The sequence below is a fragment of the Bos grunniens genome, chromosome 11 (assembly GCF_055505025.1).
Source record: "Bos grunniens cultivar Pamir isolate PY7600 chromosome 11, Bosgru_T2T1.0, whole genome shotgun sequence".
Classification (NCBI taxonomy): domain Eukaryota; kingdom Metazoa; phylum Chordata; class Mammalia; order Artiodactyla; family Bovidae; genus Bos; species Bos grunniens.
The window spans coordinates 39,187,168-39,209,088 of record NC_141175.1 but is presented as its reverse complement, the minus strand read 5'-3'; the positions used below and the strand labels follow the sequence as shown (position 1 = coordinate 39,209,088).

General features: G+C 41.0%; 2 protein-coding genes across 8 annotated transcripts in view; one reads left to right on the top strand and one right to left on the bottom strand.

The window, feature by feature from the left end:
- Positions 1-9,806, top strand: part of PCYOX1 (prenylcysteine oxidase 1) — a 47,063-nt gene extending 37,257 nt beyond the window's left edge. For 5 of the 6 annotated variants that reach the window (XM_086326149.1, XM_086326146.1, XM_086326148.1 and 2 more), the window contains 3 exons: positions 5,113-5,324; positions 5,672-5,824; positions 6,547-9,806. In XM_086326149.1, the coding sequence (XP_086182275.1) occupies positions 5,279-5,324; positions 5,672-5,824; positions 6,547-7,205 (858 nt within the window). In that variant the 5' untranslated portion in view covers positions 5,113-5,278 and the 3' untranslated portion in view covers positions 7,206-9,806. The remainder of the gene's footprint in view (positions 1-5,112; positions 5,325-5,671; positions 5,825-6,546) is intronic. The other variant, XM_086326147.1, reaches the window with a different exon arrangement.
- Positions 9,807-10,332: 526 nt separating this feature from the next.
- On the bottom strand, positions 10,333-19,015 carry SNRPG (small nuclear ribonucleoprotein polypeptide G). Of its 2 annotated transcripts, XM_086326191.1 has the most exons (5): positions 18,902-19,015; positions 18,332-18,409; positions 15,442-15,464; positions 14,616-14,740; positions 10,333-10,512 (listed from the first exon to the last, which is right to left on the bottom strand). In XM_086326191.1, exons 2-5 carry the CDS (start codon positions 18,349-18,351, stop codon positions 10,462-10,464), a joined length of 219 nt encoding a protein of 72 aa, XP_086182317.1. In that variant the 5' UTR covers positions 18,352-18,409; positions 18,902-19,015; the 3' UTR covers positions 10,333-10,461. The 2 variants fall into 2 exon arrangements, with proteins under 2 accessions (XP_086182317.1, XP_086182316.1); XM_086326190.1 differs by lacking the exon at positions 18,332-18,409.
- Between the last annotated feature and the right edge of the window lie 2,906 nt (positions 19,016-21,921).

Here is a 21,921-nt window from a genome sequence, read left to right as displayed (position 1 = left end):
GGGAGGGGATATATGTATATGTACTTACAGCTGATTCACGTTGTTGTACAGCAGAAACCAACCCAACATTGTAAACCAGTTATCCTCTGAATTAAAAAAAATTTTTTTTATTGAAGTATAGTGATTTACAATGTTGTGTTAATTTCTGCTGTACAACGAAATGGTTTATTAATACACATATACATTCTTTTCTAATATTCTTTTCCATTATGACTTATCACAAGGTTTTGCATATAGTGGGGTTTCCTGGTGGCTTAGATAGTAAAGAATCTATCTTCCTGGGTTGGGAAGATCCCCTGGAGAAGGGAATGACAACCTGCTCTAGTATTCTTGCCTGGAGAATCCCATGGACAGAGGAGCCTGGCAGGCTACAGTCCATGGGGTCACACGGAGTCAGACACAACTGAGTGACTAAGCACATACACATACATTGCATATAGTTCCCTCAATATTATACTATTTTTGATTTATAAAACAATTCCAAAACATGGAATTATGCAACCCTGCCCCGCCATATATTTTTGATACTTGATTATAGAGTGCTGACCGTTACGTTGTTTAAAGGGCCATGCATTTCTGTTCCTTTCTATAAGAACATGCAGATCTTATTTTGATAATTTTATCACATCCATCATACCCTGTTGGACAAACGGCAAGTATTGAGCCATCATGTGCCAGTTGCTAAATAGTGAAATACTGCTGGTCTTATGAAATAGCTTCTGCCTGCATGTTTTCTCTTCCCCAGGAATCTTTTTCCTTGCCCTCAGCAGGGAGTCTTGACTCAGTTCCAGGGCTATAATCAGTCTGCTTTCTGTTTAATGCTGCTGTTGTTCAGTCACTAAATCATTTCCGACTATTTGCAACCCCATGAACTGCTGCATGCCAGGCTTCCCTGTCCTTCACTATTACCCAGAGTTTGCTCAGACTCATGTCTGTTGAGTCAGTGATGCCATTGAACCATCTCATCCTCTGTCGCCCCTTTTTCTCTTGCCCTCAATCCAGTTGTTAAATGCTTGTAGTACCACCTATGTCACAAAAACCAGGATTAGGAGCCACAGAGGTTGCCAAAGAGGAGTCAGGAACAGTGAATTCCCTTACATTTCATTTTAAATTTTATCTACTGTTTTCAACTCCACGGTTTGTTTTTATTTTCTATTATTTATTTATCTTTATTAGCAGTCTATGTTTGTTCTAATCTACATTTCTTTGTTTGTGGCCAAGATGTGTGGCATGCAGGATCTTAGTTCCCCAACCAGGGATCGAACCTGTGTCCCTACATTGGGAACACAGAGTATTAACCACTGGACCACCAGGGAAGTCCCTAATCTATATTGTTTTCATACGTGCTTTAGTTCTTTAGATATGGCTTCCTTTACTTCTTTGAGCGTATTTATAGTTGCTGATTTAAAGTCTTTGTCTAGCAGGTCCAATGTCTGGATTTTCTTAAGGAGGATTTCTGTTGATTTTTGTTGTAAACTGGACATTTAAAATAATATTGAATAGTAACTCTGGACGTCAGAAATCCGCTCACCCCAGGGTTTGTTACTGTTGCTGTTTGTTTGTTAGTGACTGGAACTAATTCTGGAACTAATTCTATTCTTTGTCATGTTTGACTACTCAAGTGTGTGTGTGTGAGGATCGCTTGCAGTGCTCTGGCAGGTGGTTTATAGCTCTAGCCTTTACTTCTGGCTTGCTCAAAGCCTCAAGGTCAGCCGAAGGTGACAGATGAGGGCCTTCTCAGGTCTTTCCTGGGCATGTGACAGTCTTGTACATGGGCATGGCCTTCTAAGTCCCTAGAAATGAATTGGGGTTTTTCATTCCCCAGTATTTCTTTTTAAAATCTTCAGATAAGCCTCTTGTTACCCCACTTGGTATCACAAACTCAGGCAACAAAAGTTTTTGACAGATGTGCTCAGGATGGGCTGTTTGTATAGAGTGAGGTAAAAAAAGACAAGCCCTAATCTAAAAAGAAAAGGTTTCCCAGTGGTAAAGAGTCCTCCTGCCTATGCAGGAGACACAGGTTCGCTCCCTGGTTCAGAAAGATTCCCTGGAGAAGGAAATGGCAACCCATTCTTGCCATTCCAGTATTCTTGCTGGAATAATCCCATGGACAGGAGAGCCCGATGGGTTACAGTCCATAGGGTCTCAAAGAGTTGGACACGACTGAGCACGCACACATAAACAGTCTAAAAGACACAGCAAACTAGTGGCTATAACAAAAAAGAAGCAGACTCACAGATACAGGGAACAAATACAGATGCAGAGAACAAATACAGATACAGAGAACAAACTAGTGGTTACCAGTGGTGAGGGGGGAAGGACAATGTTGGGGTGGGGGCATAGAAAGTATAAAGTATTGGGTGTAAGATAGGCCGCAGGATGCATTGTGCAACATGGGGAATGTAGCCAGTATTTTGTAATTGTACGTGGAATTGTCCAGTTGCTCAGTCATGTCCAACTCTTTGCAACCCATGGACTGCAGCACGCTAGGCTTCCCCATCCTTCACTATCTCCTGGAGTTTGCTCAAACTCATGTCCATTGAGTCAACAATGCCACCCAGCCATCTCATCCTCTGTCGTCTGCTTCTCCCCTTGCCTTCAGTCCTTCCCAGCATCAGGGTCTTTTCCACTGAGTCAGCTCTTCGCATCAGGTGGCCAAAGTATTTGAGCTTCAGCTTCAGCATCAATCCTTCCAATGAACATTCCTGGTTGATTTCCTTTAGGATTGACTGGTTTGATCTTCTTGCAGTCCAAGGGACTCTCAGGAGTCTTCTCCAGCACCACAGTTCGAAAGCATCAGTTCTTCAGCACTCAGTCTTCCTTATGGTCCAACCCTCCCATCCGTACGTGACTACCAGAAAAACCATAGCTTTGACTGTGTGGACCTTTGTCGGCAAAGTGGTGTCTCTGCTTTTTAATATGCTAAGTTTGTCATAGTTTTTCTTCCAAGGAGTGAGCGTGTTGTAGTTTTATGGCTGCAGTCACCATCTGCAGTGATTTTGGAGCCCAGAATAATAGTCTGTCACTGTTCCCATTGTTTCCCCATCGATTTGCCATGAAGTGATGGGACTGGATGCCATGATCTTAGTTTTTTGAATGTTGAGTTTTAGGCCAGCTTTTTCACTCTTCTCTTTCACCTTCCTCTAGAGGCTCTTTAGTTCCTCTTCACTTTCTGCCATTAAGGTGGTGTCCTCTGCATATCTGAGGTTACTGATATTTCTCTTGGCAGTCTTGATTCCAGCTTTAACTTCATCCAGCCCAGCATTTCACATGGTGTACTGTGTATATAAGTTAAATAAACAGGGTGACGGTTACAGCCTTGATGAACTCCTTTCCCAATTTTGTAAATGGAGTATATCCTTTAAACATTTTAATCAAAAAAGAATAAGTCCTGACAAGGCAAATAGTGGCACTTCTCTGACAATGGGAATTTGGGGATGCCCTAAACATGTCTTATTGCCTCTGTGGCTGCCAGCTTGCTGGTTTCACAGATATTGTGGTTGCAAGGCTGCTGATTTTGAAGGCTACCTTGTTGCTAGCAAGATGGGAATGAGCTTAGGGATAGTTCAAATACCACAGCACTCATTTGTTCTTACAGTCAGCCATCTAAATATTCCTGGGATTTTAGCAAATGTTTGGTTTATTTACAGAGTTCCAAAAAAGTTGATGTTGACAGTGTTTGCCAGTGTTCTCACTGCTTTTATGTAGGGACAGATTTTTCTAAGGTTCTTACTCCATTTTGGAAGTCCTTCATCCCACCTCCACTACTTTTTTCTGTCTGTGCCTCCTCCTGCTCTCCTGGATCTCTCTGCTTCTCTGCCAGCTCCAAGTGTTTCCAGTCTTTTGGTTTACTTTCCTCCTTGATAAAAGAACCTGTCTGCCAGTACAGGAGATGTAAGAGACATGGGTTCAATCCCTGGGCCAGGAAGATCCCCTGGAGTAGGGCACAGCAACCCACTCCATTACTCTTGCCTGGAGAATCCCACCAACAGAGGAGCCTGAAAGATTACAGGCCATAGGATCCCCAAGAGTCAGATACAACTGAAGCAATTTAGCACAAACTGTTGGTAAGATGCTTGTGTTTATTTTATTGCCTGTTGTCCTATCTAAAACAAAAGCTCTGTTATGGCAGCGATTTTTCTTTCTGTGTTGTATTGACCTCTGTATCTTTAGCATCTAGAACAGTGTCTGGCTCAAACTGATGCTCCATATTCTAACACATAACAAATATTAAAAAATTATATAAAAAAGAGAATCTAGAGGCAGATAAATCAGTTATTCATGTTAGTAGTTTGAATATAAATGGAGAAGGCAATGGCACCCCACTCCAGTACTCTTGCATGGCAAATCCCATGGACGGAGGAGCCTAGTAGGCTGCAGTCCATGGGATAGCTACTAGTCAGACACGACTGAGCGATTTCACTTTCATGCATTGGAGAAGGAAATGGCAACCCACTCCAGTGTCCTTGCCTGGAGAATCCCAGGGACGGGGGAGCCTGGTGGGGTGCCGTCTATGGGGTTGCACAGAGTCTGACACGACTTAAGTGACTTAGTAGCAGCAGCAGCAGCAGTTTGAATATAAAGCTTCGCTTAAGATCAGGGAGATTAGAAATAACAGGAAGGATGTTAGGAAGGTTGATAAGCTTCCCTTCTTAAGTGGATGAAGCAGAAAGGAGAAATGAAATGTTTAAAACTAAATGAACTGAGGATGATGTGTAGGATGTTAGGAGTAACCCATTGTTTTGGTTGGAATTGGGGGTAGGAGGAGAGGATCAAGCCTAATGGAAAGGTAGTTTAATTTTAGACATGTCTAAGTGTGCTGGAAGATGAATGAGAACAAGACATACCCACTTCCTGAAAGGTGATCCCAGTGACCATATTCATGCAGAAGAGTGAATTCAAAGGACGGTGGACTTCCTCCAGAGGAGATAGAGGGAAATGGAGGCCAGGAGCCTTTGGGATACCTGGGAAAGATGCATCTCACAGGATCGGTAGGGACTCGTCCGAAAGAAACAGGAAAGCCACTTGGAGTCTTAGGCTGCTGTTTTCCTTCTTTGTGTGTACCCTCCCCACTATCTGCTGTCTAATGGCCATTTCTCTTCTATTCAAAAGGATCTACCGCTACCAGTCTCATGACTATGCCTTCAGTAGCGTAGAAAAGTTACTGCATTCCCTAGGAGGGGACGACTATCTTGGATTATTTAACCGGTCACTTCTTGAAACCTTGCAGAAAGCAGGCTTCTCTGAGAAGTTCCTTGATGAAATTATTACTCCCGTCATGAGGGTAAATTATGGCCAAACCACAAACATCAATGGCTTTGTAGGTAAGTCAGGACTTGAATAGTTAACAGACATTAGTTGACAGTGTGGTTTACCTAATGCTTTGGTGGCTCCTTACTTTAGGCCATGATTTGGAGATGACTACCTTCCTTTGTGAAACCTCAGACACAATGAAAATGTTGGCAAAATTGTGCATGTGTAGATGAACACTTCTATGGGAACAGTCTTTGGTTTTTATTAGTTGAATGGTCCTTACCTGGGGGGAACTTTGCTCTGAGGGTCATTTGGCAATGTCTAGATTTGGAGCCCGATGCAGCTACTTGGGAAGGGAGAGTGGGTAGAGGGCCCCTTACAGAGTCAGAATTAATATGTTTTGTCCTGCCACCGACAGGGGCAGTGTCAATGTCCGGTACTGATCCTGGCCTTTGGGCAGTAAAAGGTGGCAATAAACTTGTTTGCTCAAGGCTCCTTCAGGCTTCCAGAAGCAATCTTGTGTCAGGCTTAGTAATGTCCATAGAGGAGAAAACAAGAACCAAGCAGACAGGTAAGCTTGAACTCCTATTTTATTGTTTCTAATTTCCCCTGCAGAAAATAATTGCTCAGGGAGAAAAACCTGTTTCTCCGTCTCTCACTCAGTTCCAAATGATGAAATTTTAAATTGGAGGTTAGGTGTTGTGTGTCATGTGGAAATAGATACACATGTGCTCAAGTACAGTGGCATGACTTTTTGGATTTAAAAAAAGAATTTCATCCTCAAAAGTAAACATTTCATATTTTGTACCTATTGACAGGTTTTATTTCCATTCCAAGTAGAAAACTGGCCTCAGTGTAATACAAATGCAGGGGCCAGTTATCTTAAGGGATAAAACTTGTTTGCTGCTGCTGCTGAGTCACTTCAGTCGTGTCTGACTCTGTGCGACCCCATAGATGGCAGCCCACCAGGCTCTCCCGTCCCTGGGATTCTCCAGGCAAGAACACTGGAGTGGGTTGCCATTTCCTTCTCCAATGCATGAAAGTGAAAAGTGAAAGTGAAGTCACTCAGTCATGTCCAACTCTAGCGACCCCATGGACTACAGCCTACCAGGCTCCTCCGTCCATGGCATTTTCCAGGCAAAAGTACTGGAGTGGGGTGCCATTGCCTTCTCCAAAACTTGTTTAAGTCCTTAGAATTATGGAGAAACTATTAAGGTATAGAATTATTTTTAGAAGGTATAAAATATAGTATGTTAGAAACACTTTAAAAAAATGCTTTTTTATTTCCTCTAGGAAATCCCTCAAAGGTGTATGAAGTGGTCTACCAAACTGGATCTGAGACCCATTCAGACTTCTATGACATTGTCCTGGTGGCCACTCCATTGAATCGGAAAATGTCCAATATAAATTTTCTCAACTTCGATCCTCCAATTGAGGAATTCCATCAACACTACGAACCTTTAGTGACAACTTTAATTAAAGGGGAGTTGAATTCAACTGTCTTTAGCTCAAGAGCCTTAAATGAGTTTCATCTTGGTACAGTCTTAACCACTGATAATCCAGATTTATTCATTAACAGCATTGGGCTTGTGTCCCCTGTAGAAGAAGACAATAATCCTCAGCCAAAAGCAGATACAGCACATGTCTGGAAGATCTTTTCTGCAGCAGCACTTACTAAAGAACAAATTTTAAAGCTCTTTGTGTCCTACGATTATGCTGTGAAGCAGTCATGGCTTGCATACCCTCATTATACACCTCCAGAGAAATGCCCCTCCATCATACTCCACGATCAACTTTATTACCTCAACGGCATAGAGTTTGCAGCAAGTGCCATGGAAATGAGTGCCATTGCAGGCTACAATGCTGCTCTCCTCGCCTATCACCGCTGGAATGGGAACACACACATGATTGACCAAGAGGACTTATATGAGAGACTTAAAACAGAACTATGAAACACCACTCTCTCCTTTATCCCTCTCCTGGTTCCAAATGGAATATCACTGGCAAAAAAAAAAAAAAAGAACGTAGTCTGAACAGAGATGATTTTGAATCAGATATTTCACCATTATCATCATTTAACAAAATAATTCCAGTGAGTCATGAGAAACGCAAGGTTCTAATTAAGCATGAAGGTAAAACTATTGCATCTTCAAAATTGAACTCTTTCTTGAATATCCATCAGCAGCATTTCGCAAACTTGTCTGATCATAAGAATCACCTGGAGTTTGTTAGACATATGAATTCTCTAGCTCCTCTGGAGGTTCTGATTTAATAGGTCTGGGATGGGGCCCTGGATTTTGAACGAAACTTTAAAGCATTTTAAGCTGAGCCCTTGAGGAAGACTTACCTTTTAGTTCAGGGCTAGTTCATTTGCGCTTCACGGTTGGATGTGATCTTCATTCAGGTAAAATTACCATGGTAACTGGTATCTTATGCCTGGCTTTAGTAACTTAATTTTGCAAAGGACATATGCCCATGCTTGAAGCCTTGACTTTCAGAATGTTCTTTTGATTGCTTCTGTCTCTATTTCATTAGGAGTGAAGTTCAGAAGTCTTAGTGTAGTATAAAGATGTCACACAAAAATCTCAAGTAAAATGAAAAGCAAGTATAGGCTATTGATTTAAGAAATTTCTTAAATTTGTCTTCTATTATCAAACCCTCACCTGAGGAGCTTTGAAAAATGGTGATAGAGCCCCACAACAGAGATTGGTTTAATGGACTAAGGATAGGACCTGAGCTTTTTGTAGCTTTTTAGAGTTCCTAACGTACAACTGGGGTTTAGAGTCACTGATGTGGGGGTTTATGATGTTTTCAAAGGGTTTTTAGTGCCTTAAAAGTCCCAAGAAACTCAATCCATTATCAAAGCAAATCCATGTTGCAAAGGATTTCTCTCTGTGAGAACTCTAGTAGTCTTGGTAGTAAGAAGCATTGACAGTCTCACAGCAGAGGCAACTTAGATGACTGTAGAGCCTCTGGCACGAGAATATATTCAGACCCCACACTTGATCAGATCCACTTTGTGTTCAAACTGTTAAATGCTTCTGAAGGTACTGTAGCATTTTGATTGAGAAATTGGTTGTTGAAATCTTGTTCTGAGGCGGTGGTTCGGCTGTACATTGCAGTCACCTGTAGGACTGCTTCCTGAATGATTCCAGGATGTAGCTAAACTTGAGACCCAGTTCTCCACCTGTACAAAGATCATGAGTGTTCTTATAGTCACTGGAAAGGACAAAACAAGTAAAAACTTGTGAATTCTAAAAGTAACTGAACTGCAACCAAGTTAACATATATTGTCTTTTTAAAAAAGTACTCCTCCAGATTATAGCACTTGCTCCTTTTAGCAAAAAGAACATTGATTCTTAAAGCAATTGATTCTCTACAATTGTGAATATAAATATGCTGATAAAATTGCCAAGATATTTGATGTAGAGGCAGGAATTAAGTTTGTCAGAGTTAGCTTTTTACTATTTTTATTCTTAACAAGTATGTTAAGAGGCATTCCTACTTTTTTCCTTTTGTGGTTTTAAAAAAGACAGTAGGTAGAGTATACCACTGTTGTATATATGCTAAAAGTGGGTGAATTCTAGTGGAATAATTTCTAACATCTGCAGACTTGTTTTGCAATGGCAAATATTTTTAGAACACCAGTTTTAAATATTGCTGTTGTATCAAACCCAACTCTGATTGTTTTCCAACAAGGCATCTGAAGTTGTTAAAGAGCAAAAAGGTTATCCATATAGTAAGCGTATTAATTTTAATGCCACTAACAGAATTCAAAAAGACTTAACTGGAAGACAGATCTGTCAGGGCCCATTATTCCAGGAGGCTACTCAAGTGAAATTTTTACAGAAGAGACTGGTAAAGATTATGCACAGGCTGAAGGAAGGCCAAGTCCTGCGCCCGTGTTACTGGAAGGCTTGTTAAAACGTGGCTGGCCTCACCCCTAGAATGTTGCAGTAGGAGTGGAGCAGCATACGAAAGACTGCATTTCTGTTATGTTCCTATGTGATGCTGCCAGTTAGGAGCCACACTTAGAAATTCTACCAGTTCTAAAATTCAACTTTATGTGGTTGCAGTGTTAGGGAAGGTTTAAAGAGGAGAATGGAAAAATAAAAATGTATGGCCTTCACATCAACTCTAGTTTGATCCCTCTAGCTATATTTTTTCTGTAAACATTTCCTATAAATAGGGAATACCATTTTACATACTTGTTTACAAGTACCTTACATACTGTGTATACCCCACTCTCTAGTTTTAAAGTGATTCATGATTTGTAGGCTTTCTACCAGATCACAAAAATAAACTTAAGCATTTGCTTGATAGATTTTTTTTTTAAAGTTAGGTTTATGACACGTTTGTGATATTCTCTTACTGGAGTTTGTGCACCATAAAATTTACAAACTAGGTGAGTATATTATGGGCAGCATTATCACCATCTTCTACCCCACAAAGAACCACAATGCACTGGAATGTTTTCCTCCGGAATTGTATTTCTACTCTTGTATTCAAAAATTTTTCCCACTTATGTTCAAAATAAAACAAAGACATCATTACTTCCTGTGTTTTACTTCTGTTCCACTATATGGTTGACCCTTAAAACACTGGGGGGTTATGGACGCTGACCCTGAGCCATCAGCTCTCTGCATATGCAGTTCCTCTTTTCAGTCTGGAATCCGTGGATTCAGCCGTGGATGGTGTAGTACTGTAGTATTTACTACTGGAAAAAACCAGTATATAAGTGGACCTGCACAGTTTAACCCATGTTGTTTGAGTGAAACTGTACTTGGAATGTAGATGTATGTGAAAAAGTCAGAGTCTGTCCAAGTTATTGCAACAACTTTGAAAATTCCAGTTAATGTTTTAGAAGAAACCCATTCAGGTTTGCAGCTTCTTTAATTTTGTTCAGTAGTAAAAGATATGGGAAAAGGGTATCTTGCCAATGTTTCATATTTAATAAGATTTTTCTATTTTAACGCATTAAAAACCTCTGAACTAATCAGTCTCAACCAATAACAGGTCATGACAGAAAAAAATCAGAATAAGAGCAGATATTCTAAGTTGAGAACAGCTAAGAAAGCATTTTTGGCTATTACAAAAGTTTATTTAACAAAAAAGTAAGAAAATGTACACAACCCAATTTTTCTGGTAGTAAAATGTGGAGAGGGGACACATGGAAGCGTTGATTTCTCTGGTGAACACAGCCATTGTTCATACTCGTTCCAAGGCTTCTAACATGATGATACTATTTCCTCGTATTACCTAAGAAAAAATGAATTTGAAAAGAACACTATTCAATAGATGTATCGATGATTTAAAGGATTTTCATCACCTAATTAATGGTTTTATTAAATGTCAGTTTGTGAGGCTTTTTTCCCCCTAGTCAGTGTGTCTGAGTGCTCAGATGCTCAGTTGTGACCGACTCTCTGCGACCCTATGGATTATAACCCACCAGGTTCCTCTGTCCATGGGGTTTTCCAGGCAAGAATACTGGAGTGAGTTGCCATTTCCTACTCCTGGGGATCTTCTATAAAAGAAGGTAAGTCAGGATACTCATGAAGCATAGGCGAAATGGCTGATAAAATGGGATAGGAAAGTCAAACTGGAAGGGGACTGTGAAAATAAGGAGCCCCTGGTGGACTGTAGGTAATACAACCACAAATCAGTTAAATAGAGCCAGACAGGTGAAAGGACAGGATGGGGCATCCTGAGTGAGATTTGGGGCTTTGCTAGTAGCTCCGCTGGTAAAGAATCCACCTGCAATGCAGAAGACCCTGGTTCCATTCCTGGGTCAGGAAGATCTGCAGGAGAAGGGATAGGCTACCCACTCCAGTATTCATGGACTTCCTTGGTGGCTCAGCTGGTAAAGAATCCACCTACAATGTGGGAGACCTGGGCTCAACCCCTGGGTTGGGAAGATCCCCTGGAGAAGGGAACGTCTATCCACTCCAGTATTCTGGCCTGGAGAATTCCACGGACTGTATAGTTCATGGGGTCACAAAGAGTCGACATGGGGTCACAAAGAGTCGGACACGACTGAGTGACTTTCACTGAGTAAGATTCAAAGTAGAGCTATGCTGGGAGGCAGCTGGCATAGCTGGAACTTGTTCCTTTCTCCTCTCATTCTACTTGCTTTATTTATTACACACAGTGTTATATACTGTCTTCCTCACTCAAGTGTCATTTCTGTGAGGGCAAGGACTTGCTTGGTGCATCTACTCAGCGCCTAAAGCAGTGGCAGGCTCACAAAAGGCTCAATTAAGCAAACAGATGACCTGCATCTGATTACTGCACATGACAGACTGGGAAGGACCATGACAGGTGGGAAAGTGTTGGGGAGCCTGGCAGAGACAAACAGCAATGCTTATGGTGAGAAAGTGGCAAAGAATTACAGAGCTGCACTGAAAATGACAATGGAAACCAAAAGAAGCTACAGACTCTCACTCTTCTTAACAAATTAGGAAAAGAAATGAAGAAACCTAAACAACATGATTCCTAGTTTTCAAGAGTTTTAAACTGCTGGCTTATTTGCAAGAGAAGATGAACATGACTTCTCACCAATCAAAACTTAAAAACCAAGAAGCCTTCTTCCTAGTTCCTTCCTAAACCTGTCCATTTGTGACTTTCCCCAGAAGTGGAGGGTGGTGAAGAGAAGTTATTTCAGATAACTAAGATTTTTAGATCTAAGGGCTTTTTCTTTTTGGCATTATTAAAAAAAAAATAAAACTGCCACTTTCCTCAATGTTTTCTAAAATGGTATCACACACTTCTTTGCCTTCTCATATAAGACACAGGAATTAAGGCTCGTCTGCTTCACAGGGCTCTTCCTCTTTTCCCACTGTGTTGGATGCCCTATATTCCAGATCAAACTGGAACCCTGATCAGGTCCAGAATTCCATACTGCTCCTTGGATTGGGCTTGAGTACTAAGTTTGGCAAAGTGTTGCCCAGGCCTTTTCATGAAGGGGCACAACTGTCTAATAAAAAATACAAACCTAAATTGGAGCTACAGAAGCACAAAGCCAGTAAGAACTCCTGAAACATAGCATCAAAAACTACACAATTTTTACTATATTCTTAGGGGAACCTTGAAGTAGAGTGGAATCTTAAGGAAATAAGACAGAGGAGAAGCTACTGACTACTCTGGTTTTATTTCAGAAGAGGCTAATTGAGACATCATTAGGTAATTATCCACCTGAAAAATCCTGTATTAAGTAATTTCTTAAAAAACAAAAACAAAAAAACACCACTTCTTTTTATTTATTTGGTTGCACAGGTCTTAGTTGTGACTTTTGGGATCTAGTTCCCTGACCAGGAATTGAGCCTGGGCCCCATGCACTGGGAGCAGAGTCTGAGTCAGTGGATTGCCAGGGAAGTCGTGTAATAAATAGTTTCAATGGCCTCAGTGGGTCACTGATTGGACAAGGGAACAATGAAGCCAACTAAACTGTCTCTTTAGCCAAACAGCTTGTGAAAAAATAAAATAGTAACCATAGTTTCCCTTCTTTCCCTTAGAAAAACCATTCTTACATTTTCTTTAGGCTGTTTTTTAATTAAAGAAAATTGATATATTATCATTATTTCATTTTCAAAGTGTTAACTCGGCCATAAGAATTAGCACCTACTAATAGACTTATTTTAGTCACAGAACATGCATCAGAGATGGAAGAACAGACTGCCTATCACAGTAAGTTGGAGCTCACTATTTGAATGACTTGTTATGGCACTGCTTTTAACCAATTTCCATGTAAGGAAAATTAACCCCATCAAAATAAGGGAGAAAATTCTGAGAAACATAAATACCTTCACTAATAAAAATTCTGAAAAGTGCCACACATTCTCAAACTGCTTTTAACCAATTTCCATGTAAGGAAAATTAACCCCATCAAAATAAGGGAAAATTATGAGAAACATCAATACCTTCACTAATAAAAATTCTGAAAAGTGCCACACATTCTCAAAAGTTATTTCCTCAAATTAGAACTTTAAACATCAATTCCCTTTTTAATTCTTTTTATTTTTTTGGCGGATCTGTTGATATATGAACCAAAACCCTAATCCACCCTCTATCAGAATGAAGATTTCCTAATCTGTAAAAGGAAGGGCTAGAAGGAAATCTTGGGGTATTTTTAAAACTCTCTTTTATAAGAAAATGCAAATGATCTGCCAGACTTGTATTCATTTCAAGGGGACTGTACCTGAAGAGAAGGTCCATCTACGTGAAATGTGTGCAAGAGGCCAGGGAGACTCATATCTAGGGACTCCAAGTTGTTTTTCAAACCCTGACTGATTTGCTTTTCAAAATGCAATAATGGAAATATACTTGAAACAAGCAATAACACAAGCCTTGGAAAGGGTAATTAACCTTCTGTGAATGCATAAACACTGAAGTTTGATGAGTAGCAATCCTCAGCACACATTAAAATTACACAAGATCTTGTAACAGCACACACAAACACAAACTGCACCCTTAGACTGGAGAAGGCAATGGCACCCCACTCCAGTACTCCTGGCCTGGAAAATCCCATGGACGGAGGAGCCTGGTGGGCTGCAGTCCATGGGGTCGCTGAGGGTCGGACTCAACTGAGCGACTTCACTTTCACTTTTCACTTTCATGCATTGGAGAAGGAAATGGCAACCCACTCCAGTGTTCTTGCCTGGAGAATCCCAGGGATGGCGGAGCCTGGTAGGCTGCCGTCTATGGGGTCACACAGAGTCAGACACGACTGAAGTGACTTAGCAGCAGCAGCACCCTTAGAGATAGTTTCAACTGCTTTGAGGTGGACTCAGCATAATTGGGGAACCTGAAAACCCTCTATACTACTACTCTAATGAAGGGGCTTCCCTGGTGGCTCAGATGGTAAAGCATCTACCTGCAATGCAGGAGACCTGGGGGTTCAATCCCTGGGTCAGATGATTCCCTGGAGAAGGAAATGGCAACCCACTCCAGTAATCTTCCCTGGAAAATCCCATGGATGGAGAAGCCTGGCAGGCTACAGTCCGTGGGGTTGCAAAGAGTTGGACATGACTGAGTGACTTCACTATGGCTCTAATGAAGGAACAGTATGGGCCTCATCATAGAATAAAACACAAAAATAATTCCAACAGCTATTTCAAGTCCAAGGACCTCAGTGGATTCTGTGTAAGATTCAGATCTAACCTACAGGTAACTGGGGTATTACCACAGTTGAATAACCTCCATAAGTTAAACTAAAAGGAAGTTAAACTAAAAGGGGGTTGGAATATCTAATCTTGCCTGTAATTTGCCTAACTGCAGTTTAATCCAAGAGCTGGATAGAAGGGATGCTAATGTTTAATCCAAAAGAAAAATGAAATCTCTAAGAGAGATCTTGTATTTGTACTTACCACCATTCCAATATTGTTCTGTTGCCCACTAGTTGCCATCTCCACACATTCATCTATCACAAGATTCATAAAGGGATCAAATCCCCGCAATATTCCTTGGACATGTCTGCCACCATTTAATTTCACTATGTAAAAGGAAAAAGGAATTTAATAAAGCTGACCGTTAACTATCAACTAAACTACTCATTAAAAATCAAGTGAGAGAAAACCCTGATATATCTTTACTATATGCCAAGCACTGAGCTAAGCATTGTACATTTACCTCCACATTTAAACTTACAGGAATCCTATAAAGTAGAATCATCCTGACTTTTTATGAAGCAACTGAATTATAATATTTTTAAGTAACTGATTCAAGATTACACAGTTACTGTAGGGAATTCAAAATGAAGGCTGGAATTCAAACCGAAGGCTGCTTGTTTCTAAAGCCATGGTCTTAACCCCTACATACTTTGAGTTCTGTGCAGGTCAGATTTTTATTCCTTATCTGTTCTTTGTTTAAAGGAAAAAAGGTTACGTTTTCAAATATAAAATAGAAAATCATGTTAATTTTTACCAAAGTGAGAGAAAGCTTATATGAAATAAAAGTATGAAATACTGTGAAACTTACTAAATATCAGAAATTAAGAAAATAAAGCTATCTAGTTAGAATTCTGATAAACCTGCTTGCTTAAATGGATGTGAATTAGAGATCTGTGTGCTTTGAATTTTTATAAAGTTTCTCAAAACATTATTAATATAATAATAAAATATACTACCAAAGCAGATGTAAAAACTAATTTAATATTCAAAAAACACCTGAAAATAGAAAACCAAAAAGACTTACATGATAACTTCTTGTCCATAAATCTGAAAAAGCAAAAGGGGTAAAGATTATATAACTAATTTTAGATATTGTCAATGTAATCTGCTAAATTTATGTAACAGGAATAATTAAATTTAAAAAATTAAAAGCTTTGCACTGCTGTAAAGGATGAGAATGATGGGCTACCTCAGCTAGTACTTATACTGACTGAGCAATGTAACTTGTGAAGGGGAAGATAATGAAGAACGGAATGAGTCTAGAACATATTCAGTTCAGTTCAGTTCAGTCGCTCAGTCGTGTCCGACTCTTTGCGACCCCATGAATCGCAGCACGCCAGGCCTCCCTGTCCATCATCAACTCCCAGAGTACACTCAGACTCACGTCCATCGAGTCAGTGATGCCATCCAGCCATCTCATCCTCTGTGGTCCCCTTGTCCTCCTGCCCCCAATCCCTCCCAGCATCAGAGTCTTTTCCAATGAGTCAATTCTTCGCATGAGGTGGCCAAAGTACTGGAGTTTCAGTTTTAGCATCCTTCCTTCCAAAGAAATCTCAGGGCTGATCTCCTTCAGAATGGACTGGTTGGATCTCCTTGCAGTCCAAGGGACTCTCAAGAGTCTTCTCCAACACCACAGTTCAAAAGCATTAATTCTTCAGCGCTCAGCCTTCTTCACAATCCAACTCTCACATCCATACATGACCACAGGAAAAACCACAGCCTTGACTAGATGGACCTTTGTTGGCAAAGTAATGTCTCTGCTTTTGAATATGCTTTTGAAAAGTTGGTCATAACTTTCCTTCCAAGGAGTAAGCATCTTTTAATTTCATGGCTGCAGTCACCATCTGCAGTGATTTTGGAGCCCCCAAAAATAAAGTCTGTTTCCACTGTTTCCCCATCTATTTCCCACGTGAACTACAATAACATTCTTGTTGTTCAATACTGACCTAATTTTCAACAACAGGATTTACAAGCTTAAGAGAAAAACAAAGATTTGGTTATATTTTTGGTTATTTCCAAAACCAAACAAAGTTGTGAAGAAACCAGAAGGTAATCATACCATACCCAATCCAACAGGTATTTTATTCTATATTTGAGACAGTAAGTAGTGTTGTTTATTTAGTGTTAAACATCAATCTTAAGTGTTCAGGATATTCTTCAACATATAAGTTCACTTTGGCAAAATACATATTTTGAAGTTAAATAATTTGAATTAAGCAATAAAATTCCATATCAGCAGCATAGAATAATATGAAGACATGTAGTCAAACCAGTTTTTACCTCTTCCAGTTACAGGCTAAAAAATATGAATCTTCATTCAATTTTAATGTATATCATGGGAGAATTCAAAGATAAATAAGACAAAGGGCCAGACAGAAGTTGTAAGAAGAGACTTTTTTGCAATTACATGGACTGTAGCCTGCCAGCCTCCTCTGTCCATAGGATTTTCCAGGCAAGAATACTGGAGTGGGTTGCCATGATCTCCTCCAGGGGATCTTTCCAACTCAGGTATTGAACCCAACTCTCTTATGTCTCCTGCATTGGCAGGCAGGTTCCTTACCACTAGCACCACCTGGCAAGCCCATAAATTACATACATATAAATTAATAATAATTACCACCATTTAATAGAAGGGCAACTGAAGCTCAGAAAAGTTTAAATAAAATGTTAAGTCACACAGCACTGAAAAAGTCTGGTAAAATCAAATGGTCAGTTTGGCTGGAGAACACAGTATTCAACTATTAATGTGTGTAGAGTCTGGTGCCTGGAGTTCAGATGGAGGGCCCTGAATGCTGGATTAAGAAGTCTGCACTCTGTTATGCAGACAGCAATAAGTTACTGCAGCAGAACCAGCTGTGGGCATAACGACTGTGGCATATGTAAGTTAAATTATCATGCTATACGCCTTAAACCTACACAGTGCTGTATGTCAATTATATCTCAAGAAAACTGGAAGGAAAAAAAACAAAGACTACTCTGTCACCCATTTTTAAGAGCACTAGGAAGAATCTGGTTGGGCCAGGTATCTCCACCTCAGCATACTGACACTTGGGGCGGGATAATTCTGTTGTTGAGTGATGTCCAGTGCACTGTAGAACATTTGGCAGCAACCCTGGCCTCTACCTACTAGATTCCAGCAGAACCAGACTCTCATTCCTGCAGTTAAGAACCACTGAGTCATGCTAAACTAGGAGAAGGGTATATACACTTGTTAAAGATGGTATCTGTGAGAAATGTAAAGGAAGAAAAATACTAAAAGCCATTTTGGAGGTCGACCTGACAGGATTTCACAACTCATAAAATCTAGATAAGCAGAAAAAGGTGTTAAAACCAGTTTCGTCCTCTGAAATTCTCAAATAATGTCTTAATCAAAAGGAAGTCTTACAAGTAGAGAATGGTCCTTTGTTAAAAAATAATTTCACCAGTTCATGATGAATTCAGAAGACATTTTAAGATTTTACCAGCTCACTAACTGCAATTTCTCTTTTTCTTAATGTCAGGCGCTGTCTTAATTAACAGACTAACATATACACGGAGATTTTGCACAAAATATGTTTTCAATACAAGTGCATTTAAATGCAAAATCATTAAATTTGAACTTTCCCTTAAGTCTGACTTCTTTATGGGGCAAGCATAAATTAACTGTACATAAGGCAGACCAGGTGGCTGCCTCACAAACTGACCCCTGGATCAATTTTCCATCCTTGCTGCTAGCCAACTAATAAATGCAGAATTCTGGCATTACATAGTACAAAGACGACAGAGAAGTTACTCAGGAAACATGGAACTTGCTAAGTTCAGCCAAGAGTGTTTTAGGACGCTAAAACTTTAAACTGGGTGTTATCTACAGTAGGAATAACCTACTTGGAATCGATTTTACTGGGTTCAACCGCATTCCCCCACACACAACCTACCCTTCTCTAATTAGAAACATGAATATTCTCACACAGCTCTGTTAACAGAGTAGATATCACACGACATTCACGTTTAACCTACGAACAAGAAATCAAGAAAAAGGAATATAATTTCTAAGTTAAAGCTCAAAGAAACAGCTACAAATACAGTCTAAGATTAAGGTGGCTTTTCACTCCTCAGATCCTATCAAACATCCATCTCCCTGGTTCCTTTATACAATCACTCTCCAGCCACCTTATCGAAAACATGCTGCTACTCAAGATGTTCAACAAAGTGTGGCATTCGAGACCTTCAAGAAACGAGGGAGAGGGTCCGGGAGACAGAGCTGGGAGCTCGGGCACGGGAAGTAAGTCAGCAGATGGTTGCGCCTTGTTGGCTTTGGTAACCGTATCCACCCGGTCGAAATACTACTTTTGCGCGGGTCTCAGGCCCCTAAGCACGCGACACTGGCCCGGATCTCGGCGTCCGCGGCCCAGAAGACGCACGCCAGGCACACTCCTGGGAGGATGTAAGGAACTCAAGGCACACAGGGAAGCGGCCATTTGGGCGCGGGCCCCACGCATACTTACTTCTTCAACTCGGGAGGGTGTGCTTTGCTCATGTCTACTCCGCGAGCTCAAAGGAGCCTCCAAACGGAATTCGAGTGGGCCTCACGCTTCAGCAGCAGGCCCGGGGCTTTGCGTCTGACGTCACTGATCCCGTTAACCAATTGATGGTCGGTCGCTTTCCCGCTTTACCTCGCGATACTTAGGGAAAGCCTGCGTTTGTCGATCAGTCCCAAGCTTCCGGTTGTGTAGCTAGTGATTGGCTAGGACGGATTCCCCGTCATTCTTTTCTGTGGATTTTCCAGGTGGCGCTGCTGCTGTTAAGTCGCTTCAGCCGTCTCCGACTCTGTTCAACTCCATAGACGTCAGTCCGCCAGGCTCCCTCATCCCTGGGATTCTCCAGGCAAGAACACTGGAGTGGGTTGCCATTTCCTTCTCCAATGCATGAAAGTGAGAAGTGAAAGTGAAGTCGCTCAGACGAGTCCGACCCTCAGCGACCCCATGGACTGCAGCCCACCAGGCTCCTCCGTCCATGGGATTTTCCAGGCAAGAGTACTGGAGTGGGGTGCCATTGCCAGGTGGCGCTAGTGGTAAAGAATTTGCCTGCGCCTGTAGGTGACGAAAAAGACGCCGGTTCCATCCCTGGGTCGGGACGATCCCCTGGAGAAAGGCATGGCAACCCACTCCAGTATTCTTGCCTGGAGAAGCCCATGGACAGAGTAGCCTGGCGGGCTACAGTCCATAGGACCGCGAAGAGTTCGACACGACTGAAGAGACTTAGCACTGCATCTTTCTTCTGTAAAATTGGCGAGTGCCTCTAGCTTCTGAAGGACCCTAGTCAATCCCTTGTGTTTGTGGATTGCAACATTTCTCTTATTCATATGTACTAAATGAAAATAAGCTTTAAGAGGAGTGGGCCCCTAATATTTCTTTGGCCAGTGTGAGCCAATACCTCCATTATTGTGCTTCCCTTTGTTGAGCTTTACCAGCTGAGCTGCAAGGAAAGCCCAACAAATGTCCCTCTAGTCAAAACTATGGTTTTTCCAGTAGTAACGTATGGATGTGAGATTGGATTATAAGGAAAGCTGAGCGCCCAAGAGTTGATGGTTTTGAACTGTGATATTGGAGAAGACTCTTGAGAGTCCCTTGGACTGCAAGGAGCTCCAACCAGTCCATCCTAAAGGATATCAGTCCTGAATATTCATTGGAAGGACTGATGCTGAAGCTGAAACTCCAATACTTTGGCTACCTTATGTGAAGAACTGACTCATTTGAAAAGACCCTGATGCTGGGTAAGATTGAAGGCAGGAGGAGAAGGGGAGGACAGAGGATGAGATGGTTGGATGGCATCACCTACTTGATGAACATGAGTTTGAGCAAGCTCCGGGAATTGGTGATGGACAGGGAAGCCTGGCGTGCTGCAGTCCATGGGGTTGCAAAAAGTCAGACAGCTGAGCGACTGAACTGAATTGTGTCGTGCTTTGCAGATACCGCATTTTGTTTTCTTTTTCTTTAAATGAAAGTTTTGTGGCAACTCTGAGTCTGATGAATCTCTTGGTGCCATTTTTTTCCTAAGAGCATTTGCTCATTTGGTATCTGTGTGTCATTTTGGTAATTATTATAGTATCACACCGAAAGACTCATGTGACATGCTTTATTGAGATATCTGCTTCACTGTGGTGGTCTCCAACCAAACTTTAGTGTCTCTGAGGTTTGCTTTTACTCTCACAGGATAATGTAATGCTAAGCCAGGGGTTCTGGAAACAGCTCAGATAGTGACCTCTGCACTGTTAAGAGAACAGAGTGACTGGGGCTCGGTTTTCCAAGAATTTCAATCTAGAGCTAGAAGTGTATTTCCTATGATCAGTCCTGCAATGCTTAATAATGCCTCCAAGACCCCATTTAAGGTACATTGCCCCTCTGTATACAACATGAAGTACTGCACGCAAATGAGGTCTAATTTGAGGCACTGATTTTCGAGACGAGTGTAGGTGTAACAAGTGGTCTCCATCTTGTTCCTTGTTTAGTTACTAGAGATAGATACATCCACATTTATGAATCAAATACAATTGGGATTATAGAAGATTTAGGCCAAAATCGAAAAGCATTGGTGGTTTTAAGTAGGGGATGGTTCTACAAGATTGATTTCTAATGTTTAGAAATAACTCTATTTAAATACCAGTGATAATAAAGACTTAAACTCATCATATATTTTGTGTTCTTTGGTACTCAAAATCCTAGTCCTTGCATTTTCTCTAGAGGGGTCATAACTGTATGTCTTTTCTACTTCTTGCTGTTAGTGTTTAAGTGAAATTGCTATTGTAGCATTTCTACACTTCCTGTCTGTGCTTTGTTCCTGCATATTTAACAGTATAAAGCTGTGTGTCTTTAATAAATAAAATTAATATTCCATAGTCCCTGGGTTGGGAAGATCCCCTGGAGGAGAGCATGGCAACCTGCTCCAGTATTCTTGCCTGGAGCATCCCCATGGACAGAGGAGCCTGGCCACAGTCCATGTGGTTGCGAAGAGTCGGACATGATTGAACAACGAAGCACAGCACACAGCAGAATCATTGCACAAAGTACCGACAAATCAGCAGAAGAATGTGATAATCACCTGTATAATCCTAACACTCAGAACAACTGTTAACACTGTTTGTGAGATGCCTTTAAATCTTAGCAATATACCCACTCAGCTTCTATGTCTATTAATATTCTTCCTCGATGTTATTTTTAGTGGGTATGTAGTTTCCTATTGTATGGATAGCACCATGGTTTATTTAATGAATCCCCCAATCTTGACATTTGGCTTGCTCCCAAGAAGTTTTACCATCATAAACAGGGCTGAGATTAGCATAACAAGGGTTGTTTTTGCAGACATGTTCGACAGGGTGTGCTCAGACTCCCAGCAGGAACATAGAGAGGAGTCTGGGCGCAGTCACAACTGTTGGGATGAACGGCTTCTTGCCTGTGCTTTCAGTGGGACTGCTTGGCTATTCCCATGTATGTCTTGTTTTGTAATTAACTTGATCCAGATGTACCCA